At 36.3% G+C, this 18,587-nt stretch overlaps 2 protein-coding genes across 2 annotated transcripts in view; one reads left to right on the top strand and one right to left on the bottom strand.

Annotated features, from left to right (window-relative positions):
* LOC140441417 (uncharacterized) overlaps positions 1–18,587 on the bottom strand; it is a 238,108-nt gene that overhangs the window by 137,481 nt on the left and 82,040 nt on the right. The gene's annotated exons all lie outside the window — the stretch shown is intronic.
* Positions 17,175–18,460, top strand: LOC140442321 (uncharacterized). The gene is made up of 2 exons (XM_072533396.1): positions 17,175–17,946; positions 18,024–18,460. The coding sequence occupies exons 1-2, from the start codon at positions 17,175–17,177 to the stop codon at positions 18,458–18,460; spliced, it is 1,209 nt and encodes a 402-aa protein (XP_072389497.1).

The following is an 18,587-nucleotide window of genomic DNA, read 5'->3' as shown; positions in this document are numbered from 1 at the left end:
TAGACTTGGCAGGAAGCAACACAGATGGCATCCAATAGGAAGGTATGGAGAAAGTTGGTTAAGAGCTAGGACACCTCAGAAGATTGTAGAATATTGTAATTTAATGAATTGTATTATAAACGGCCCACCACCAAAAGGTACAAATGGGTCTACTGATTAAGTAAAGTAATGTTAAGTAAAAAAGAAACTCTGAAATAGTTTAAGCTTACTTTGTCATTATCAAGACCTTACAAATGAAAAACAAGCATTAAGTGTGTTCTAGCAAGTTTTGCAATAAATCAAAAAACACTTAAAATTTTCAAAACAGTAAAAGATAGGTATATAACATTGTGTATGAAATATATCTGGAATATTTTAGGCAATCCAAAAATGTTACGGTAAATGTTAGATAAAACTAAAAGAAACGGTGTCAGGAACGACTTGGTTAGGAAAAGATCCAGGTGACTACAGTTTAAAAAAAATTCAAGAACAAAGAAATGAAGACGTAGAAATGAAGACTATGTGAAATGAAGGATAGAGCTGTTAAAAGTTGATGGAAAGAGATGTAAAGGAAAATCAAGGAGAAGATGAAAGGACTGTGTGACAGAGAACTTTGGAGAGAAAGGTTTAGGTAAAGAAGAAATAATAGACAGAAATAAGTGGTAAAGAAAAGTAAGGAACTGCGACCCCTGAAAAGGGAAAAGCTGAAGAAGAAGAAGAAGAGACACATCATCTACAACTATATATAATACACATACAACACGATATCTAAACATGTTATTAAAATATGATACATAGACACATAATACATAAACACAGTAAAAAAATTTGTTATCAACCTTAGAGTAATAACGGCACCCACAGAATTATCGACTAAAAGCTTGTCTGTATGCCTAAAAAGTCGAGGCCAAGTAAGTCAACAGACAAGCTGAAGAACAATAGGCCTTTTCATTACAATTTTTTTTATGCGAATGCCTCAGTATTATCTATTTTTTTCGTACTTTTTTTTTATTTACAATTAAGGAGCATCACCCTAAGTGGTTATTAGCGCCGCTTGGTATTACATTTTATTTACCTTTTTGGATACATAATATATACAGATTTTGACTGTTTATTATAATTTGGTCTTTCCTGTTGCTACACATATTCTTCCATCTTATAACTGTGTTTTTATGTCTCGTAGTTTTTGTTTAGATCGATTCCATTCTTGAAGCCACCGTTCTTTCAATGTCTAGTTAATCCAGTGATGAAAATCTTTCTTATAGGTAGCTTCTATCAAGTTTTCGTTGTTAACTGAAGATTTGACGGCAGCATCTACTCTTTCATTACCATGCATATGTGACGGAATCCACATAAATTTTACAATCGCATTCGTTTGCTAAAGTTGGTACAAATGGTTCTCTATCAATCGCAATAATGGATGAGTTGGGTAAATGGTGAAATAAGCTACTCATGGAACTTAAGGAATCTGTTATTATTAGGCACCTATCTAAGTTGGCGTTCAGTGAATATTCTAATGCTTTGTAGATTTCGAATAGTAATTCTCCTGTATATACTGTGCTAAAATTTGAGATTTTGTATGAAGCAGTGTAGTCGTTGTATATGAGGGCACATCCCACTCCTTTTTCTGATTTGGAGGCATCAGTATAAATATGTTGGTAATTCTGGTACTCATCAATCTTAATGTAAAATTGTTTAACCATAGAGGAAGCATTAAGTTGATTTGTAGCATAACTGGTCTTTGTTAAACTCAAGTCTGAAGGGTTTTCTGACCATCCAAGGAGGAGTGGTTAAAAGAGTGGTTTGGTATTTTTTAGAGAAGACAATTTTATTGCTGGTCATGTATCTAAGTCTTTCATAAAAAGGGAATTTAGATCTTTTTTTCTTAAGATATGTTGTATGGAAACGAGAAGCAAAGACATTGTTTCTGACGAGATTTTCACTATTTGCTGAAACGTTTGCAGCATATGCTAGGTTAAGATATTGTCTTCTTAATTCCAGAGGCATTTCCCCTACTAAACATAGTAAGCTATCTGTAGGTCTGGTACAAAAAGCTCCTAAGGCTTATTCTTACAGCAGCATTTTGGATTGTTTGCAACTCTTTTAAAAGTGATTGACTGGTAGACCAATACACTATTGAACCGTAATCGACTTTAGATCTAATAAGGATTTTATTTACTGTCAATAAGATATCTTGATCATATCCCCAATTTTTAGTAAATAGGACTTTCATTATGTTTAAATATTGTTGACAAGATGTTTTAAGATGATAGATATGTTGCTTAAAATTTAAATGTTTGTCAAAATTAATTCCAAGAAATTCGATACAATCAACATATTCTATTTTTGTATTAAAGATTGTAAGATCTGGACTACGAACATTGCGTTTTCTGGTGAAATGGATACATTTACTTTTGTTCGAACAAAATTTCATTCCAGATTTCATTGACCATTTTTCTAATGCAGAAATAGTATCTTGTAAGGTTTGTTTAATTATGTTTCTTCCTTTACAATAAATTATAAGATCATCTGCGTATAGCCTACTCTTTACTGGTGGAGAATCGTTTTCCAAAATACTGTTAATAACAATAAGAAAAAGAGTAACACTAATCGATGATCCTTGAGGGGTTCCATTTTCCTGTATTCTTGTTTTAGAAATGAAATCATCTTTTACTTGGAAGCTTCGGTTTTTTAAAAAGTTAGTGATGAAGTTTAGCATATTTCCTTGTATACCTAATTTCTGTAAAGTTTTAATTATTCGATGGCGCCAAACTGTATCAAATGCTCTAGTTATATTAAAAAATACCGCTATGCAGCTTTGATTATTTGCTAGCGCTTCATGTATTTCAGACTCGAGTTCAACTAAGTTGTCTAGAGTTGATCTATTTTTACAAAATCCACTTTGTTTGTTAGATAAAATAGATATTCGCTCGAGTATCCAAATAAGACGTTGGTTAATTATTTTTCGAGCACTTTGCTCATTTCACATCCTAACGATACTGGATGGTAGGAGTTTGGGTCTGAACGTGGTTTACCAGGTTTAAGGATATATATTGTGTAAACATTATTCCAAGTATGTGGATATACTCCTTTAAGCCATATTTTGTTATATACCTTTAGTAAATAGGCAAATCCATTTTTAGGCAAACTTTTAAGGAAAATAATAGGAATATAATTTGGACCAGGACTAGAGTTTTTAATAGGATTTATAGATTTAGTTAACTCTTCCTCTAGTATTGGTGCATTTATTGGTAGGTTATCGCTTTTATCATAATTAAATTCTTGTAATTCTTCTTTGGTTTTAAATTGTAAAAACTCTTGAGATTTTCTTGTGTTTTTTGTTTTTTGTATTTATTGAATGCTCTGTGAGTCTTCTTTATAGCAAGCATCCTGACAGTGATTGTTTCACCATGGTACTCCAATACGATTTCTTAATACTTTCTTTTTTCCAATGATATGATCTGCTGAGGAAAGTATGGCGGAGGAAAATTTATTTACTAAGTCGTTTATATTATCATGCGGGGATGGATCTGAAAGAGAATTCAATTAATTCTCCACAAATTGTGTAAACGGTGACCAATCCTCTATTTCAGTATACCATCTAGTGTATGGTTGAATTTTTTGTTTGTTTTCAAAATGTATCACTATGGGAAAATGATCGCTTCCATACAATTGTGTACTAGCTTCCCAAGTTATGTTTTGTACTAAAGAATGGTCTACAAGAGATAAGTCAATGCAAAACAAGTGTTTCCAGTAAAAGAATTAAATCTTGTTGGAGATCCATCGTTAAGTAGGGTACAATTGATGTTATTATTGACCGTTTCTATTATGTGTCCTATTTTGTTATATCTATTAGATCCCCAAAGTGGACAATCCGTTTAGATCTCCTACTATAATCTTAGGCGATGGAATTTGTTCTATAATATGAGTTATCTGTTTTATACTTATATCAGTATTCGGTGGAAAATAAATGTTACAGATGTTAATAATTTTTGAAGTTTTTATGGTTGCTGCTACTGCTTCAAGGTTGGTCTTGAAAGGTATTTGTCTAGACTTCAATGAGCTATTAATATAAATAAAAACCCCTCCACTGGCTTTTTTAAAATCACGTCTGTTTTTATGATAACCTGTAAATGCCTTTAATTTTGCTAATTTCTGGTCAGTAAAATTTGTTTCTTGGAGACATATTATTAAAGGTGAGTGTTTAGTAATTAATAATTTAAACATTTCTAGTTGTGTATAATAACCGTTTATATTCCACTGAAGAATTGACATTTTTGTTCTAAGTATATGTTAATTTTTGTTGTTGTACTTGATCGCTCTATAATTCAGAGTTGAAGTCTATTGTTTTTTTTTATGGTCAATCTTTTTACAAATATAACAGGAGTGTTGGTCTACAGACATAAAAATTCTATATTTTGTATTGTCATGACAAATTAACAAGGATTCAGGAAGTATTAGGTCCACTAAAGGTGAAATATATACCTCTCTACGAAAACTTAGTACGTGTTGAAATTCGGGACGAGGTGGGTCAATTCTAAGGAATGATAAGGGCGACATTAGTTTAAATCCTATTTTCTGTAATTCTGATTCTAGAATACTATGTGGAATTGTTGGACATACATTGGATAATATAGTCGTTCACTAGAAGTAATTAATCTTCTTCCTTGTATTATTTGATTATTTACTATGATTTTTCCTTGATGAACATTTATAAATTTGTCAACTAATTCTTCCTTAGATAAAGAAATACAAATCCTGTTGTTAGCTATACGAGAAGAGAACAATATATATTTTGAAGAATTAACTGATCCTAGTGATACAAGGTAATCTTCTAATTTTACATTTTCTAATGAACTAAATACAATAGCTTGCTTTCTGGATGGAAAATTAAGAGTACTGGTTACTGATGAGTACGATTTTTTAAGTGTTGGTAGTGAAATTTTGGTAGTGAAATACGGCTCATTTCCTGAGCTAATTCGGAATTAATATCATCCATTTAAATAAACTTTGAAACTAGTCATTAGATCTGAATGCGGTTCTGTATCCAAACTATAACAAGGCAATTAAGCCGGTGCAAAAACAAGAAAGATAAGAAATTCTTGTTTGTATTTGAAATATTCGATGGTTCTTCTTGTGTTGTCAAATAGATATTTATGTTTATTACTAATAATTTATGTAATATAAGCTGACTTACAGAGTCTCTGATGCTTCTCCTACTCAGTAACTTCACCAACTCACTCTTGTAATTTTTCAATGGGTATATTTAACTTAAAATTCACTTAACTTAAGAGCCGATACTTTCCTATTATAAGGTTAACTTCCATGTCAGGAATCCTTTTTTCGTACTGTTTATACTGTTTTTGTAAACATGATTGTTATAGTACCTGTGAACACATAGAAAAGATAAAAAAAATTATAAAAAAAGTATATTTATTCAAAAAATGGCATACGAGAATATAGAAAAAAAGTGCCTAATTTTTTTAATCGATTATTATTAGTATGAGATCTGCACGAAAAGAAACAAAATAGTCAAAGATAATACATATTATTTTGTAAATTCTCCAGAGTCCATATTTCTTTATAAAAAATCTGGTGCCATAAATACAATATTTTATTTGCATAAAATACTATTCAGTACATACATTTGTCATTTTTAGGTTTAAATATTAAATGATCTGTTTTATTGATTATAAAATGGTATGTCATATCGAACCATTCTTAGTGATAGATAGATAGATAGATAGAATTTATTCATCCACAAAGTTTATCCAATTCTTACAAAAAATGTATAAATCTTATCGGACTAGTCAAAATTGTGAACAAACTAGCAATAAGTATCAACAATTTAAAATTAGAACAAATGGGTACTATTTTGACAGTTTAGTTAAACATGTGGTAAATACTTCTATACAGTATTTGAAACTATCCACATAATGAGGTTAGATGAAATGCTGTGCTTGCGAAAAACTTGCGCTCGTCACGTAATGAAAAGACCTATAGCCGCCAAACACCTTAGTTATAATAACAACTCACAATGTTTAAACAATCTTTGAAAATAAGTTTTGAAAGCTATTTCCGGAGTAGAAATCGAAACGACTGATTCTTCTTCTTCAGCCTTAAGTAATTCAACTTTGGACATAGACCTCCCCCAAATCAATCCAGTGTTTTCTATTTTGCGCCACTTGCTTCCAGTTGTGTCCTCCGATCTTCTTAATGTCATCAGACTATCTTATTTGTGGTCTTCCTCTGCTTCTCTTTCCTAACCATGGTCTCCATTGTTGTATTTCGTTGTTCCATCTTTTATCCTTTAGTCGGGCATTGTGTCCTGCGAAGCTCCATTTTAATTTGTCAGCATGTTCTCCTGCGTCATTTACTTTGGTTTTGCTTCTAATCCATTTGTTTGTTTTTTTTTGTCTATAAGTCTCACCCCGAGCATTGATCTTTCCATCGCTCTTTGTGCTTTTACTATTCTATCCATATTAGACTTGGTGAGTGTCCACGTCTGTGAACCATACGTGAGTATAGGGAGGATACACTGGTCTTAAATTCTGGTATTCAAAAATTGTTCTATTTTAGTGCTTTTCAAGATCCAACTCAGTTTTCTAAATCCTGCCCATGCTAACCCTAATCTTCTGGTAATTTCGGCAGTTTGATTTTCTTTGTTAACTTTCATTCTCTTTCGCAGGTAGATCTATTCTCTTACTGTTTCTAAATTTATGTCATTCAACATTATTTCTCTAACGTTCTGTATCTTTGTCATTATTTTTGTTTTTCCAAGTTCATCTTAAGACCTATTTTTTCCGAAGCTTGAAATAGTTGCGTCATCATGGTCTGTAGTTCTACGAACCTTTTAGCGAATATTACAATGTCATCAGCGTATCATCAAATGACATATTTATTTATCTGCCCAGTTAATGTCTTTGAACACATCTTCCAGTCCAAGTGTGAATAGCTTTGGTGAGAGATAACATCTCCCTGGCGAACTCCTCTGTTGATTGGTATAGCTTTCGTTTTCGCATCTATTTGTATTTTCATTGTACCTTTCTTGTAACTATTATGTATGAGTATTATGTATCGGGAGTATATCCTGCAGTTGTTCATTGTTCTTTCTATGGCCCAAAGGTCTATGGAGTCGAATGCCTTTTCATAATCAACGAAGCCAATTAATAAGTTCAAGTAATATTCATTGGCTTTCTCTATTAGCGTTCTGACTGTAAGAAGATGATCCGCTGTACTGTAACCCTTTCGAAATCCTGCCTGCTCTACCGGTTGATAGCTATCGATAGCTTGTTTTATTTCGAAGGATTCTATGTTAGGAAGTATTTCTCTTTCTCTTAAGATCTTCCTTTGTAGTGTTATCTGGGTTCTTATTTAAGGAATACAAATCACTGTAAAATGTTTGAGTAACTTTTAGGATTTGGTTCCTTTCACTTATTTCTTTTCCATCTTTATCCTTCAATGAGATTATTATAGGCTTTCCTAAGTTTGATCTTAAGCATTTCAGTCCTCGGTTCTGAATGACAAATAACAATTATAAAATGTTATTTTCATCATCATCATCATTCTGGCTTTACAACCCTGTGGGACCTAGCCTCCTTAAACATTTTTCTCCAGTAGTCCCTATCCATCACTTTCCTCCGCCAAGCACGTATTTCCATATTTCTCATGTCTTTATCGATGTTATCAAGGAACCTTCTTCTGGGTCTTCCTCTTCTTCTCTGACCAATGGGTATATCAAGGAGCGTTTTTCTGGCGGGGCCATTTTGTTCCATCCGCATTACATGCCCTATCCTCCTCAAAGGTCCTATCTTAATATGTTTTACGATATCAGTTTCCTGGTATATTCTATAAAGTTCCAAATTGTATCTCCACACTCTATTGTCATTCACTGCTCAGTACTTTTCTTTCGAAACATCCTAACATGTTTTCATTATTTTTTGTTAGAGTCCAGACCATATGTTAGGACAGGTTGTATTATTGTTTTTCACAAGGAATCTACGTTCCTGTAGTTGGCTGTATACCATATATTAAAAAATTAATTAAAATCCTTTGTAAAAGGTATATATTTAAAAACCCAAACGGGCTGTGTTAGACAAAACGTTTTCGGAATCCATCATTCCATCATCAGTGTCTAGGAGTACATGAATGTAGCCACTAAATATATGGGTAAAAACCCGTTAACAAATAATTAGTTACATTAGTTTGACAGTATTTCTTATAAATTAATAGGATGTTAAAGTTACCGTTGGATTAGGTAACATGGCGACATATGACTCCAAGTTGAAGTTGCTAGTCCTGAGACGGTGTGTCTACGAGGACTTTATGAGTTGCTTCCATAAAGTCCTCGTAGACACACCGTCTCAGGACTAGCAACTTCAACGTGGAGTCATATGTCGCCATGTTACCTAATCCAACGGTAACTTTAACATCCTATTAATTTATAAGAAATACTGTCAAACTAATGTAACTTATTATTTGTTAACGGGTTTTCACCCATATATTTAGTGGTTACATTCATGTACTCCTAGACACACACACACACACACACACACACACACACACACACACACACACACACACACACACACACGCAGTGATCAACCCTGCCCCTAGGAACATGTGTATACCAATGTAAGAATGGGATCCACATGTCCGAAGATCAAACCGGTCACACTTCGCTAGTCGAAGTGGTACCTATCTGACCCCCAGGCTTTTCCACCACCCCTCATCATCGTGTGACTTACGTGAGGAGGCTTATTATGATCTGAAATTTACTTAAGATGCCCTGGGTAATAGGACATCCTCGGTTTTTAGTGAATGTGGTTATGCCACCTAACTGTAGGGGTAGCCACATCTAGGCTTTTCTCCCTATTTACTTTACTGACTCTATTGATTTTACTCTACTTTACGTCGGGACTTGAGTCCCTAAAAAAAAGAAAAAAGAGCGTGTGTTCCGACCATAGAGCCATCAGCCTGAGCTGATGACTCTATATCCGAAAAAGAATGTGTGCTCGGTCACTCAGCCGCCGATTTGGCAAAATAAATTTTGTTCTCCTCGCCGGCTGAGCACCCAAGAGGGGTCCGGCCACCAAGCCCATGTATGCTGCACATGACCTCAGTGCTCGGATTTCGCGAGTAGATCTTTCATCCGATCTGCCTTAAGGGCCTAGTCCGCGGAGCGGTATATAGAAGGCCTGACGGGCCCCTTCTATATTTGCTATATAAGGTAAATTTACGTTAAACGGTTTAATGAAAAGTATGAATATATCAATATGAATTTACGTTATTTAATCAGAAAACACATTTTTTTTGTGGACTTCCTTGTGGCTTCGTGACTATAAAATGGCTGGGCAACAATTCTTTCCTTTTTTCCTTAATCCTATTTGTGTGCGTGTATTGGGGTGTGCATTCCCAAGTGTATAATGCTCTCATACACCCCGGTGTATATTGGACTTATAATTACCTAAAAACCTAAAAAAGAAAAGCGTACCCTCTCGCCAGAGTTTTTTTGGTGTGTTTTCTGATTGACTGCATTTCTTTGTTAGTTCTTCTGGCAACCATCTCATTCTTTATTTATTCGTTTGGGTTCTCCCTATATCTGTTGTTTTGGTCTTCTGTGTACCGTCCTTGTGTTTTCATTGTAGTTAGTCAGCTCTCTTAACATTCTGCTTGGGTGGTTTCTTAGTCCGTTGAAAATTTCATATGCTCTCTCGTCTAGCGTGCGTAGGATTCTTGTTTGTCCTGAGTCTCTATATACATATCTCAAGGGTACATACCTTGGTATCTTAAGGGCATCTCTGACTATTTGATTTTGAGTGGTCTGTATCATTTTTCTGTTTGTTTTACAGGTGTGTCCCCACGCAGCGGATGCATATGTTAGGACTGGCAGGATAATACTATTCGCATCCCTGATTTTGGTTTTAAATCGTAGTTTACTTTTCCTTCCAATAAGTGTTGAGAGCTATCTTTTCAACGCTTTGGCTTTGCGTATTTGCTGATTGATGTGCTCAGTGAACGTTAGCTTCTTATCTAGATGTACCCCTAGGTATTTAGCCTGGTTGATCCAGTCTACTGGGGTGTTTTCGATTGTAATTTCGCGATTTGGTACACTTCTTCTGTGACTAAACATTACAGCCTGTGTTTTGTCTGTATTTAGGGCTATTTTCCATTTTATGTACCATCTTTGGAATCTGTTTAGTGCCCTTTGCAGATGATTAGCTGCATGATCCGGGTTTCTCCAGCTAACAGCTATTGCTGTGTCGTCAGCGTAAATACTCAACAGAGAGCCTGGCTCTTTGGGCGTGTCGGCCGTATAGATGGTGTACAGGTACGGCGACAGCACCGCTCCCTGAGGCACACCCGCCTCCAGGGTCCCGACCTCGGATAGGGTTGCCCCTATTCGAACTCTGAACCTTCTGTTGGCAAGATATGACGCAAGGAGGCATGTCATCGCCTTACTGTAACCAAATTCATTCATTTTATAGATGAGTCCATGGTGCCAGACTCTGTCGAAGGCTTTGCTGACGTCCAGAAAAGCTGTAGCTGTGTACATTTTTTCATTAAATTCTTTGGTGATGAATTCTGTAAGTCGTAGTACCTGTAATTCACAGGAGTGTTCGCTTCTGAACCCGAATTGAGCCTCTGGTATGGTTCCTAGCATTTGGGATTCTTCATTGAGTCTTTTTAGTATGACTCTTTCCGCTATCTTGCTTATAGATGATAATAAGCTGATAGATCTGTAATTTTGCGGAAATGTGCCGTTTTTATCAGGTTTTGCCATCATTATTACGTGTGCCTCTTTCCACCTATCTGAGAAATATCGTAGTTTTAGCTTGTTGTTTATTATGTTAGTGATATAAACAATAGCTTTTGTTGGTAGATTTTTCAGCGCCCTATTTGTGATGTTGTCGGGTCCTGGGGCTTTTTTGGCATTTGTCATTTTTATAAGTTCCTTTTTTTCTTCGGAAGATGTATGTGTAATACCTATTCTGCCCTTTCTCCTTCTAAGTCTTCTCGCTGTTCTTTCTACCTCTTCTTCAAAGTATATGTCATCGTCGGGGTGTTCGTTGTTTCTACACACCCTTTCTAGTTCGTCCTTCATGACTTCGGCTTTGTCGATTTCCGTATGGACAATTCCGTTTACTCCGTGTAGGGGAGGTATGGGTTTCTTGTCCTTTCGGAGGATTTTAGATAACTTCCAGAAGGCGGATTTGTTAGGATTTAGCTCATCGATATAGGAGTCCCAGATTTCATTTCTATGATTTTGAAGTTGTTTTGTAACTTCCCTATCTACCTCATTTGCAATTCTTTTGTCTTCTACCGTTCTTGTGCGGTAGGCTCTTCTTTTTTTCCTGTTTTTCTCTTTGATTAGGTTTTGAAGTTCTATACTTATAGCCCTGAATCTTCCTTTTTATCTTGTGATTGTTTCGGTTTTGGAGCTGGCATCGATAGCATTGTTTATTGCTTGTTCTAGTTTTATTACACTGTCTTCTAGTTCTGTAATATTATTAATTGTTGGGATGTTACCGATGTTCTCGCTCACAATTCTTCTGAAGTTTGGCCAACTTGTCTTCTTTCTGTTGTGGGGCTGCAAATAGTTCAATTCTATTGCGCCCAGGGTCAGGCCGATTAGGTTATGTGTCGAATCGCCTTCATTTAGAGAGTGTATCTCATATTGTTGACCCACGTTGTGTAGGATTGCAATGTCGAGATACGTAGGGAGTTCTCCGTGGAAACATGTCGGTTCTGTTGGTCCGATGACATATGTGTTCGGTCTGTTATCGAGATGGTTGCAGAGATATCTTCCGTTTCGGTTGGTCGTCCTGTCAAACCAATTGGGAGATCTAGCATTTAGGTCTCCATTAATTATAGTTGGCTCTTCTGAGTTAAGTATTAGGCTCAAATCTTCGTTGAAAATCGGATCATGTGGTCTAACGTAAGCTGACACTATTTTTAGTGTTTCGTTGTTGGCCTTAAGTCGAATAATTGTGGCTTCCATTGTCACCAGTCCGTCTGGTGTTGGCATGTGCTCGTGTTCGAGTCCCTTTTAGACTAATATAGCTGTTCTCCTGATAATGCTCTATGATCCGTTCTATAGATATCGTAGCCTGGAAATTTTGTTTTTTTCCTTTCCACTAGTTTGGTTTCTTGAAGGGCTACGATATCGAGCTCTAATCTGTTTATTATTTCATCCAGAAGGTTGATCTTTTTAAATATTCCGCCGGATTCCATGACCCAATGCGTAGATCTTCGTTTTGGTTTGCTAACATTTTCGGACGGCTTCTCCAAATGCAGTCATCATTTTTGTTGCTTTGTCCATCATGGACATCATTTCCATCATTTTGTTATTATACTCTGTATGGAAGTTTGCGATGAGGGTAGCTGCGTCCTGTACCGACACTTCTTGTGGTTGTGCTTGAGCTTCTGTGGTGGTTTCAGCGGATTTTTTCGCTGCCTGTGCGTAGCTGACTCCTTTGTTGATTGGAGCGCTGTTTATGGGTCTTCCTACCGGTCTTGTTGGGGCAGGTGTTTTCTTTTTGGGGGCCTTAGAGCATCCTCTATAATTTGCTGTGTGCGCTTCACCACAGTTTGCACATTTGGGGTCGGTTTCCCGGCTTTTCTCACAGTCGTTACTGATGTGGTTTTCTCCGCATTTTACACATCTGGATCCGCAATGGCAAGCCTTTGAGCTGTGATAGAACCCTTGACAGTTATAAGACTGTAGGGTGTCTTTTGTGATTTTGAGTTGATCCTCCACATAGATGCGCATGTAGCATATATCAGATATTTTTTTAATTTTTGCAAAGTCTTCCTCTTTGAGGGTGACGATGAAATGTGGCAGTACTTTTTTATCAGCTTTTTTGGAGATCATATTGATCACCCTTGTTGCTTCTATTCCTTTATTGTATAGTTCGTCTTTAATTGCTACTGTGCTAGTAGTAGCAGATAGCACTTTTATAATGACTCTTTTTAGTTTATCGCTATCTATGGGATATGCGATGAATTCTACTTTTGGAGTGTGTTCTTCTAGGATGTGTACTATTCCTAGGTAATCTTTTCTGGTTTTTGTGTTAATTACAATCGATCTGCCTGATCGTGCAAACTTATTGACTGATATTATGCCTTGGTTGGCTGCTCTCTGCAGGATATTTTGGTGTTCTCCTACAGTTTTTAGGATTATCGCCGGTGGTTTCGGCTCTTTTACTATTGGCTCTTTTACTATAGGCTCCTCGCTTGTTTGCGGTGAGTCTTTAGGTACGTCGTTTTCTTTTTCAACCTGGCTATTTTTGCTCAAGTTATTTTGGGCAGTTTTCTTTTTCTGGCTTCTTTCATGAGCCTCTTTCGCAGCCTTGTTAAATTCGTTTTCTTTCCGCTGATTTATTATCTGCGTCTGCTTTTCGGCGACGCTTATTTTTGTTTTCACACTACTGTCTGATTTCTCAGTAGTGGTGCCTGTCTTTTTTCCTTTTTTGTTTTGGACTTGTGTCCAACAGTGCAGGTTCTTTGGTTGTTATGATTCTTTCCGGCTCTTTAGGCTTGCCTTTGCTACCGGATGGCTTTGCGGGGGGAGGTGCACCGATTCCTAGTTCCACTAGCTTTACAACGTCATTATCGATGGAGGCTTTCCACGGGTCGATTTCCATTATTGACTCTTTTTTCTCCTTGGCTGCTGTTAATGCCATTATATGTTGTACAAGTTTTTGTATCTCCTTGTCCTTTTCTTTGTTTTCGTTTCTCAGCTCAGTCATCTGAGCGAGAAGGTGTTGGATTTGTTTGTTCGCCTTTTCCTCGCGGATACGGCTTTCTTCTTTTAGGGATTTGATCTCTTCCGTCAGTACATTGACCGACTTTAAAATCTCATTGGCCTTTTCCCTTTCCGCCATTTCTCTGGCCCTTTTCTTTACTTCTTCGTCTTCCGGAGAGTCTTCTTTGGGCCTTAGCCTTTTCATTTTCTTGCCGATTTCGGGCTCGGCTTCATTTTTGGAGACGTTGTCTACGGCGGATTGTGTCTCTACTACCGTTGGGGGCGGGGCTTCGCTCGATTCTGCAGCTGGGCTCGGCTCTTCGTCGATGGCGTCCATCGTATTAACATCGTCATCGGTGTCGATTTCGCTCCTTTTTTCTTCCTCCGACTCGGGCAGATAGGAGTCATCGTCAGAAGATATCACGATTTCTATGTCGTCGATCGCGGGATTAGTCGATTTAATAAATTTATTATATCGCTCGATCGAGCTGGCAACAGAGGGGTTTGATGATTCGGCTAAATCATTATCTTCTTTTTCTTATGTTGTTACCTGCGTGACAACACTTTCTGGGGGGGCGAATATCACTCATATTGCCGTAAGGCAGTGAACAAATAGTTCATAAGATATAAGAAAATTCTACTTAGACGACTCTGTTTTTTTTTCCACCGACTGACCGCTGTCAGTACGGCTTACTGGGTGCCATCCCAGGTACCTTGCGGTAGTTTACTCCCTGTATTCACAGTGAGGGATCCTCTACCTGTTTCTCACACCTCAGGAGCAGGGGCCGTTTCTGTCCGACCTTTTCAAATGTCAAGGCCTTTCAGAGTCATCCCTGACGACACACTGAGGTGATCCCGAATTCTTCGCAAACGCGAAGCTATTATAGCCTCCGCGAGGAGCCTATAAAAATAGCTTCTCGACGGTTTAACTAGTAACAACCTCGCATCCGCTTTTCGCTAATATGTAGGACAAGTGCCTATGCCACACTCGGTGTCTTACCCACCGGATGCTGAAAAGCTCCGTTGACAATAGGTCAGTCGCCCCCACCTAAGCACGCTTCTCTCTTGAGCACGTCCGTACTGTTCGACTGCTCAAGTCGAACTTACTCCTAGACACTGATGATGGAATGATGGATTCCGAAAACGTTTTGTCTAACACAGCCCGTTTGGGTTTTTAAATATATACCTTTTACAAAGGATTTTAATTAATTTTTTATTATTGTTTTGTAGAAATTTTTTTTTGTTTTTCTTGATATAATTGTGGATGTAAGGAGGAGATTGCGCCCAAAATAGCATGTGTTGACCGTGCAAATTCTGCAGTTTATCTCTGCGGTAGTATTATTTTCAGTGTTAAGGAGCGCTTCCAGATATACAAATTGGTTCACTGCTTCGATGACGTCGTTTTCTAAAACAAGTGGTCGTAGTATTTGTTTTTGCGTGCTTATTTTCATATACTTCGTTTTGTTATTGTTTATTATTAAGCCCATTTTTGTAGCTGATTCTTTTAATGCTGCATACGCCTCTCGTATAGCGTTTTCCGTTATCCCAACAACATTGATATCATTATCATAGGCCAGGATTTGCACTGATTTATTATATATTGAACCAGTGGTTGTGATTTGTGACATACGTAGCCATATATCAATTACTCTCTCCCATATTTTCATGGTATGAGTGATTAGATTTATGACACTGTAGATTTTAGATTGTTTTTTATCGTCCTTGCTTTTGTAAAGAGGTACTAATACACTGCTTGTGGCATTTGTCCCACTTTCCTAATTTTATTAAACAAACCTGTTACCCAACTTGTTCCTCCCCCTCCCAAAGCTGTCCACCGTTATCCTGAAATATCATCTGGTCCAACTGCTTTACCTCTGTTTATTTTTTTAAGTGCTTGTACAACTTATACAATCTCAACTTACTTATGGCCTTTTAGGATGAGGTAAAATACGGAATAATGACGTGCATTATATAAACATTACACAGAAGTGGCTAATTAGAATTATTTATGGGAAAAATTTAAGATATTCTAGAGAGGTATTATATCACGAAAGTCATTTTTACATATACATAACACAGAGGTAATATTAAACTTTAACAATCATACATCTAACTAGGTATTCAAGGGCTATTGCAATTTTACCTAAATGCAATAAATTCATACATCTTAATATATATAAATCTCGTCTCACAATGTTTGTCTTCAATGGACTCCTAAACCAATTAACCGATTATAATAAAATTCGCACACCATGTACAGTTCGATCCAACTTGAGAGATAGGATAGTTTAAATCTCAAATGATAGTCGCAATTATAATTTATTGCTAATTATTTGTCTGTTATTATTTGACAGTCACAATCATCTGTTAACTCCAAATGATTCTAACAGATGTCGATACCTTTCGACTGGGTTGAGTAAGTAATCAATAGATGGCGCTGCTATGGTAAATCTACGAACGTGTCATATATGATACATTTTAATAGCATAATTACCACGTGTTGTTGACGCTATAAAATTAATTAAATTTATTTTGTAGTGAACGAAATACTGTATAATTCAATTATTTCCACTTTTTAAATTTTTGGTGTTAGCATAGCCGGCCACGTGTTACTTAGACTGAAGTGTAAATTGAATTCATATTATAATGAAGATAATACAGTGAAATTAATCCTGTTTTTTACTTATTTGTGCTTCATTGATCAAAACTTTATAATTTAATTTGAATGTATATATGTAAGTATTATCACATAATTATAAAATTTAATTAAAATGTCAATGCAAAAATGATATACAATTTCCTACACTTTTTCAATAGTTGTACAAATACTTTTTTTTATTGTTTTTATTTAACCTCTATTAAAAAATATTTAGCACTTATTATTTCAATGTGCTATGATGACAAGTTTTTCAGATTTTTTTTCTTATATTTAAACGATTAAATTAGTATTTCAATTCTTATTGAAATTATTATTTAAAATCAATAATTTAAATATGTACATGTCAGTATTATCACATAATTATAAAAGTTAATTAGAATGATTTTCAATTTTTCTTTTCTCATATTTAAACGATTAAATTATTATTTTCAGTCAAATGCCACCGAAAAAATCTAACCTCAACAACGCGACCACAAAGGGTCACGACGCAAACGTGTTGAAAGAGCTCAGATATTACCAGAACAAATCGAAACAAGAAATGCAGCTCAAAGAATCAGGACTGCAGAAAGTCGTGCACAAGAATCTCAAGAACAGCGTGACGAACGTCTGCAACAGAATATTACGAGAACAAGAGTGGCACGAGAACGAAACATAGCTACAGTACGAGTACTAGATCGAAAAAGGCAACGGATCAGCCGCTCATTAACACGTGCATCATTCGTTCGGCTTGCCTTTGAATATGCACCAGATATTAACTACTCAGCGCATTCAAAAATTGCTATCGGTGGAATGGATAAAGTATGTCAATATTGTCAGGCATTGAAATTTCGGAATGAAGCAGCCGGCATGTGCTGCGCATCAGGAAAAGTTATGCTGTCACCTCTACCCGCTCCGCCGGAGCCTTTATTATCCCTTCTTACTGGCAATTCAGATGATTCCAAATTATTTTTGCGTAAGATACGCAAATTTAATTCTTGCTTCCAAATGACGTCATTTGGGGCAACTAAAATTTGCGATCGTGTATCCGATGGACGCAATTTTGAAACTACATTCAAAATTCAAGGCCAGGTGTACCATAAAATCGGATCACTGATGCCAATGCCTGATAACAATCCGAAATTTCTTCAAATTTATTTTATGGGCGATTGTGAAGAGCGCGTGACGACTCGGTGCCTGTATAATTTTATTGAACAAGCAGAGGAAAGAGCAATTGTGATATTATTGGAAATTTTTTTAGAAGATCACAATCAACTAATTCAATTGATCAAAAGAGTTTCGCCACGACTGCAAAATGACAATTATCAAATCGTCACAAAAGCCGACAAAGTACCATTAGGTGAACATGCTGGTAGATTCAACGCTCCAACTGTTGATGAGGTTGCTGTTATCATGGTTGGTGATCCAGTTGACAAAAGATCTATAAAAATTACACGGCGAGACAACACTGTCAGTACGATTTCAGATCTACACCGTTCATATGACGCACTACAATATCCATTGATATTTTGGCAAGGACAAGATGAATATCACCTTAATATCAAACAGTATGATTCAAATACCGGTAAATTTGACAATTATCTATTTACTTTCTTACTGTATGTATAGATTTTAATTGCATTTTATTTTTTATTTTTTTAGGTGATTACAGAAATAATAAAGTTAGCTCAATGAAATACTACGCATACCGAATAATGGTTAGGCAACATCAAGACAATTATATCCTTCGATATCGTCAGCTGTTCCATCAATACATTGTTGATATGTATGCTAAGGTCGAAAGCGAACGCTTGCGATTCCTTCGATTCAACCAGGCAAAACTACGATCGGAAGAATATATTCACTTACGAGATGCTGTTACTGGAAACATCGATGGAAATTTAAATCCCAATGACATCGGTAATGCTTTCATTTTACCTTCAATCTACATCGGCAGTCCACGGAACATGCAGGAATACATACAAGATGCGATGACTTACGTACGTTATTACGGCCGACCGGATTTATTAATTACATTCACATGTAATCCGAATTGGGAAGAGATACAAACTTTACTATTGCCAGGACAACAAGCCTGATTAATTGATTTTATTGTTAAATATTCAATTTTTGGTATCACACGTTGTTGGCTGTATACGATAGAGTGGCAAAAGCGAGGTTTGCCTCATGCCCATATTTTGGTTTGGCTTAAAGATAGAATCCGTC

The sequence above is a fragment of the Diabrotica undecimpunctata genome, chromosome 5 (assembly GCF_040954645.1).
Source record: "Diabrotica undecimpunctata isolate CICGRU chromosome 5, icDiaUnde3, whole genome shotgun sequence".
Taxonomy (NCBI): Eukaryota; Metazoa; Arthropoda; class Insecta; order Coleoptera; family Chrysomelidae; genus Diabrotica; species Diabrotica undecimpunctata.
The sequence above is the reverse complement of the archived record's forward strand: the minus strand, read 5'-3'. Positions and strand labels throughout refer to the sequence as shown.

Excerpts from the sequence above, each read along its gene's own strand:
- LOC140442321 (XM_072533396.1), top strand. The coding sequence starts at position 17,175 with ATGGATAAAGTATGTCAATATTGTCAGGCATTGAAATTTCGGAATGAA. Across the intron at positions 17,947-18,023 it reads ACAGTATGATTCAAATACCG|GTGATTACAGAAATAATAAA; the intron begins GTAAATTTGACA and ends TTATTTTTTTAG.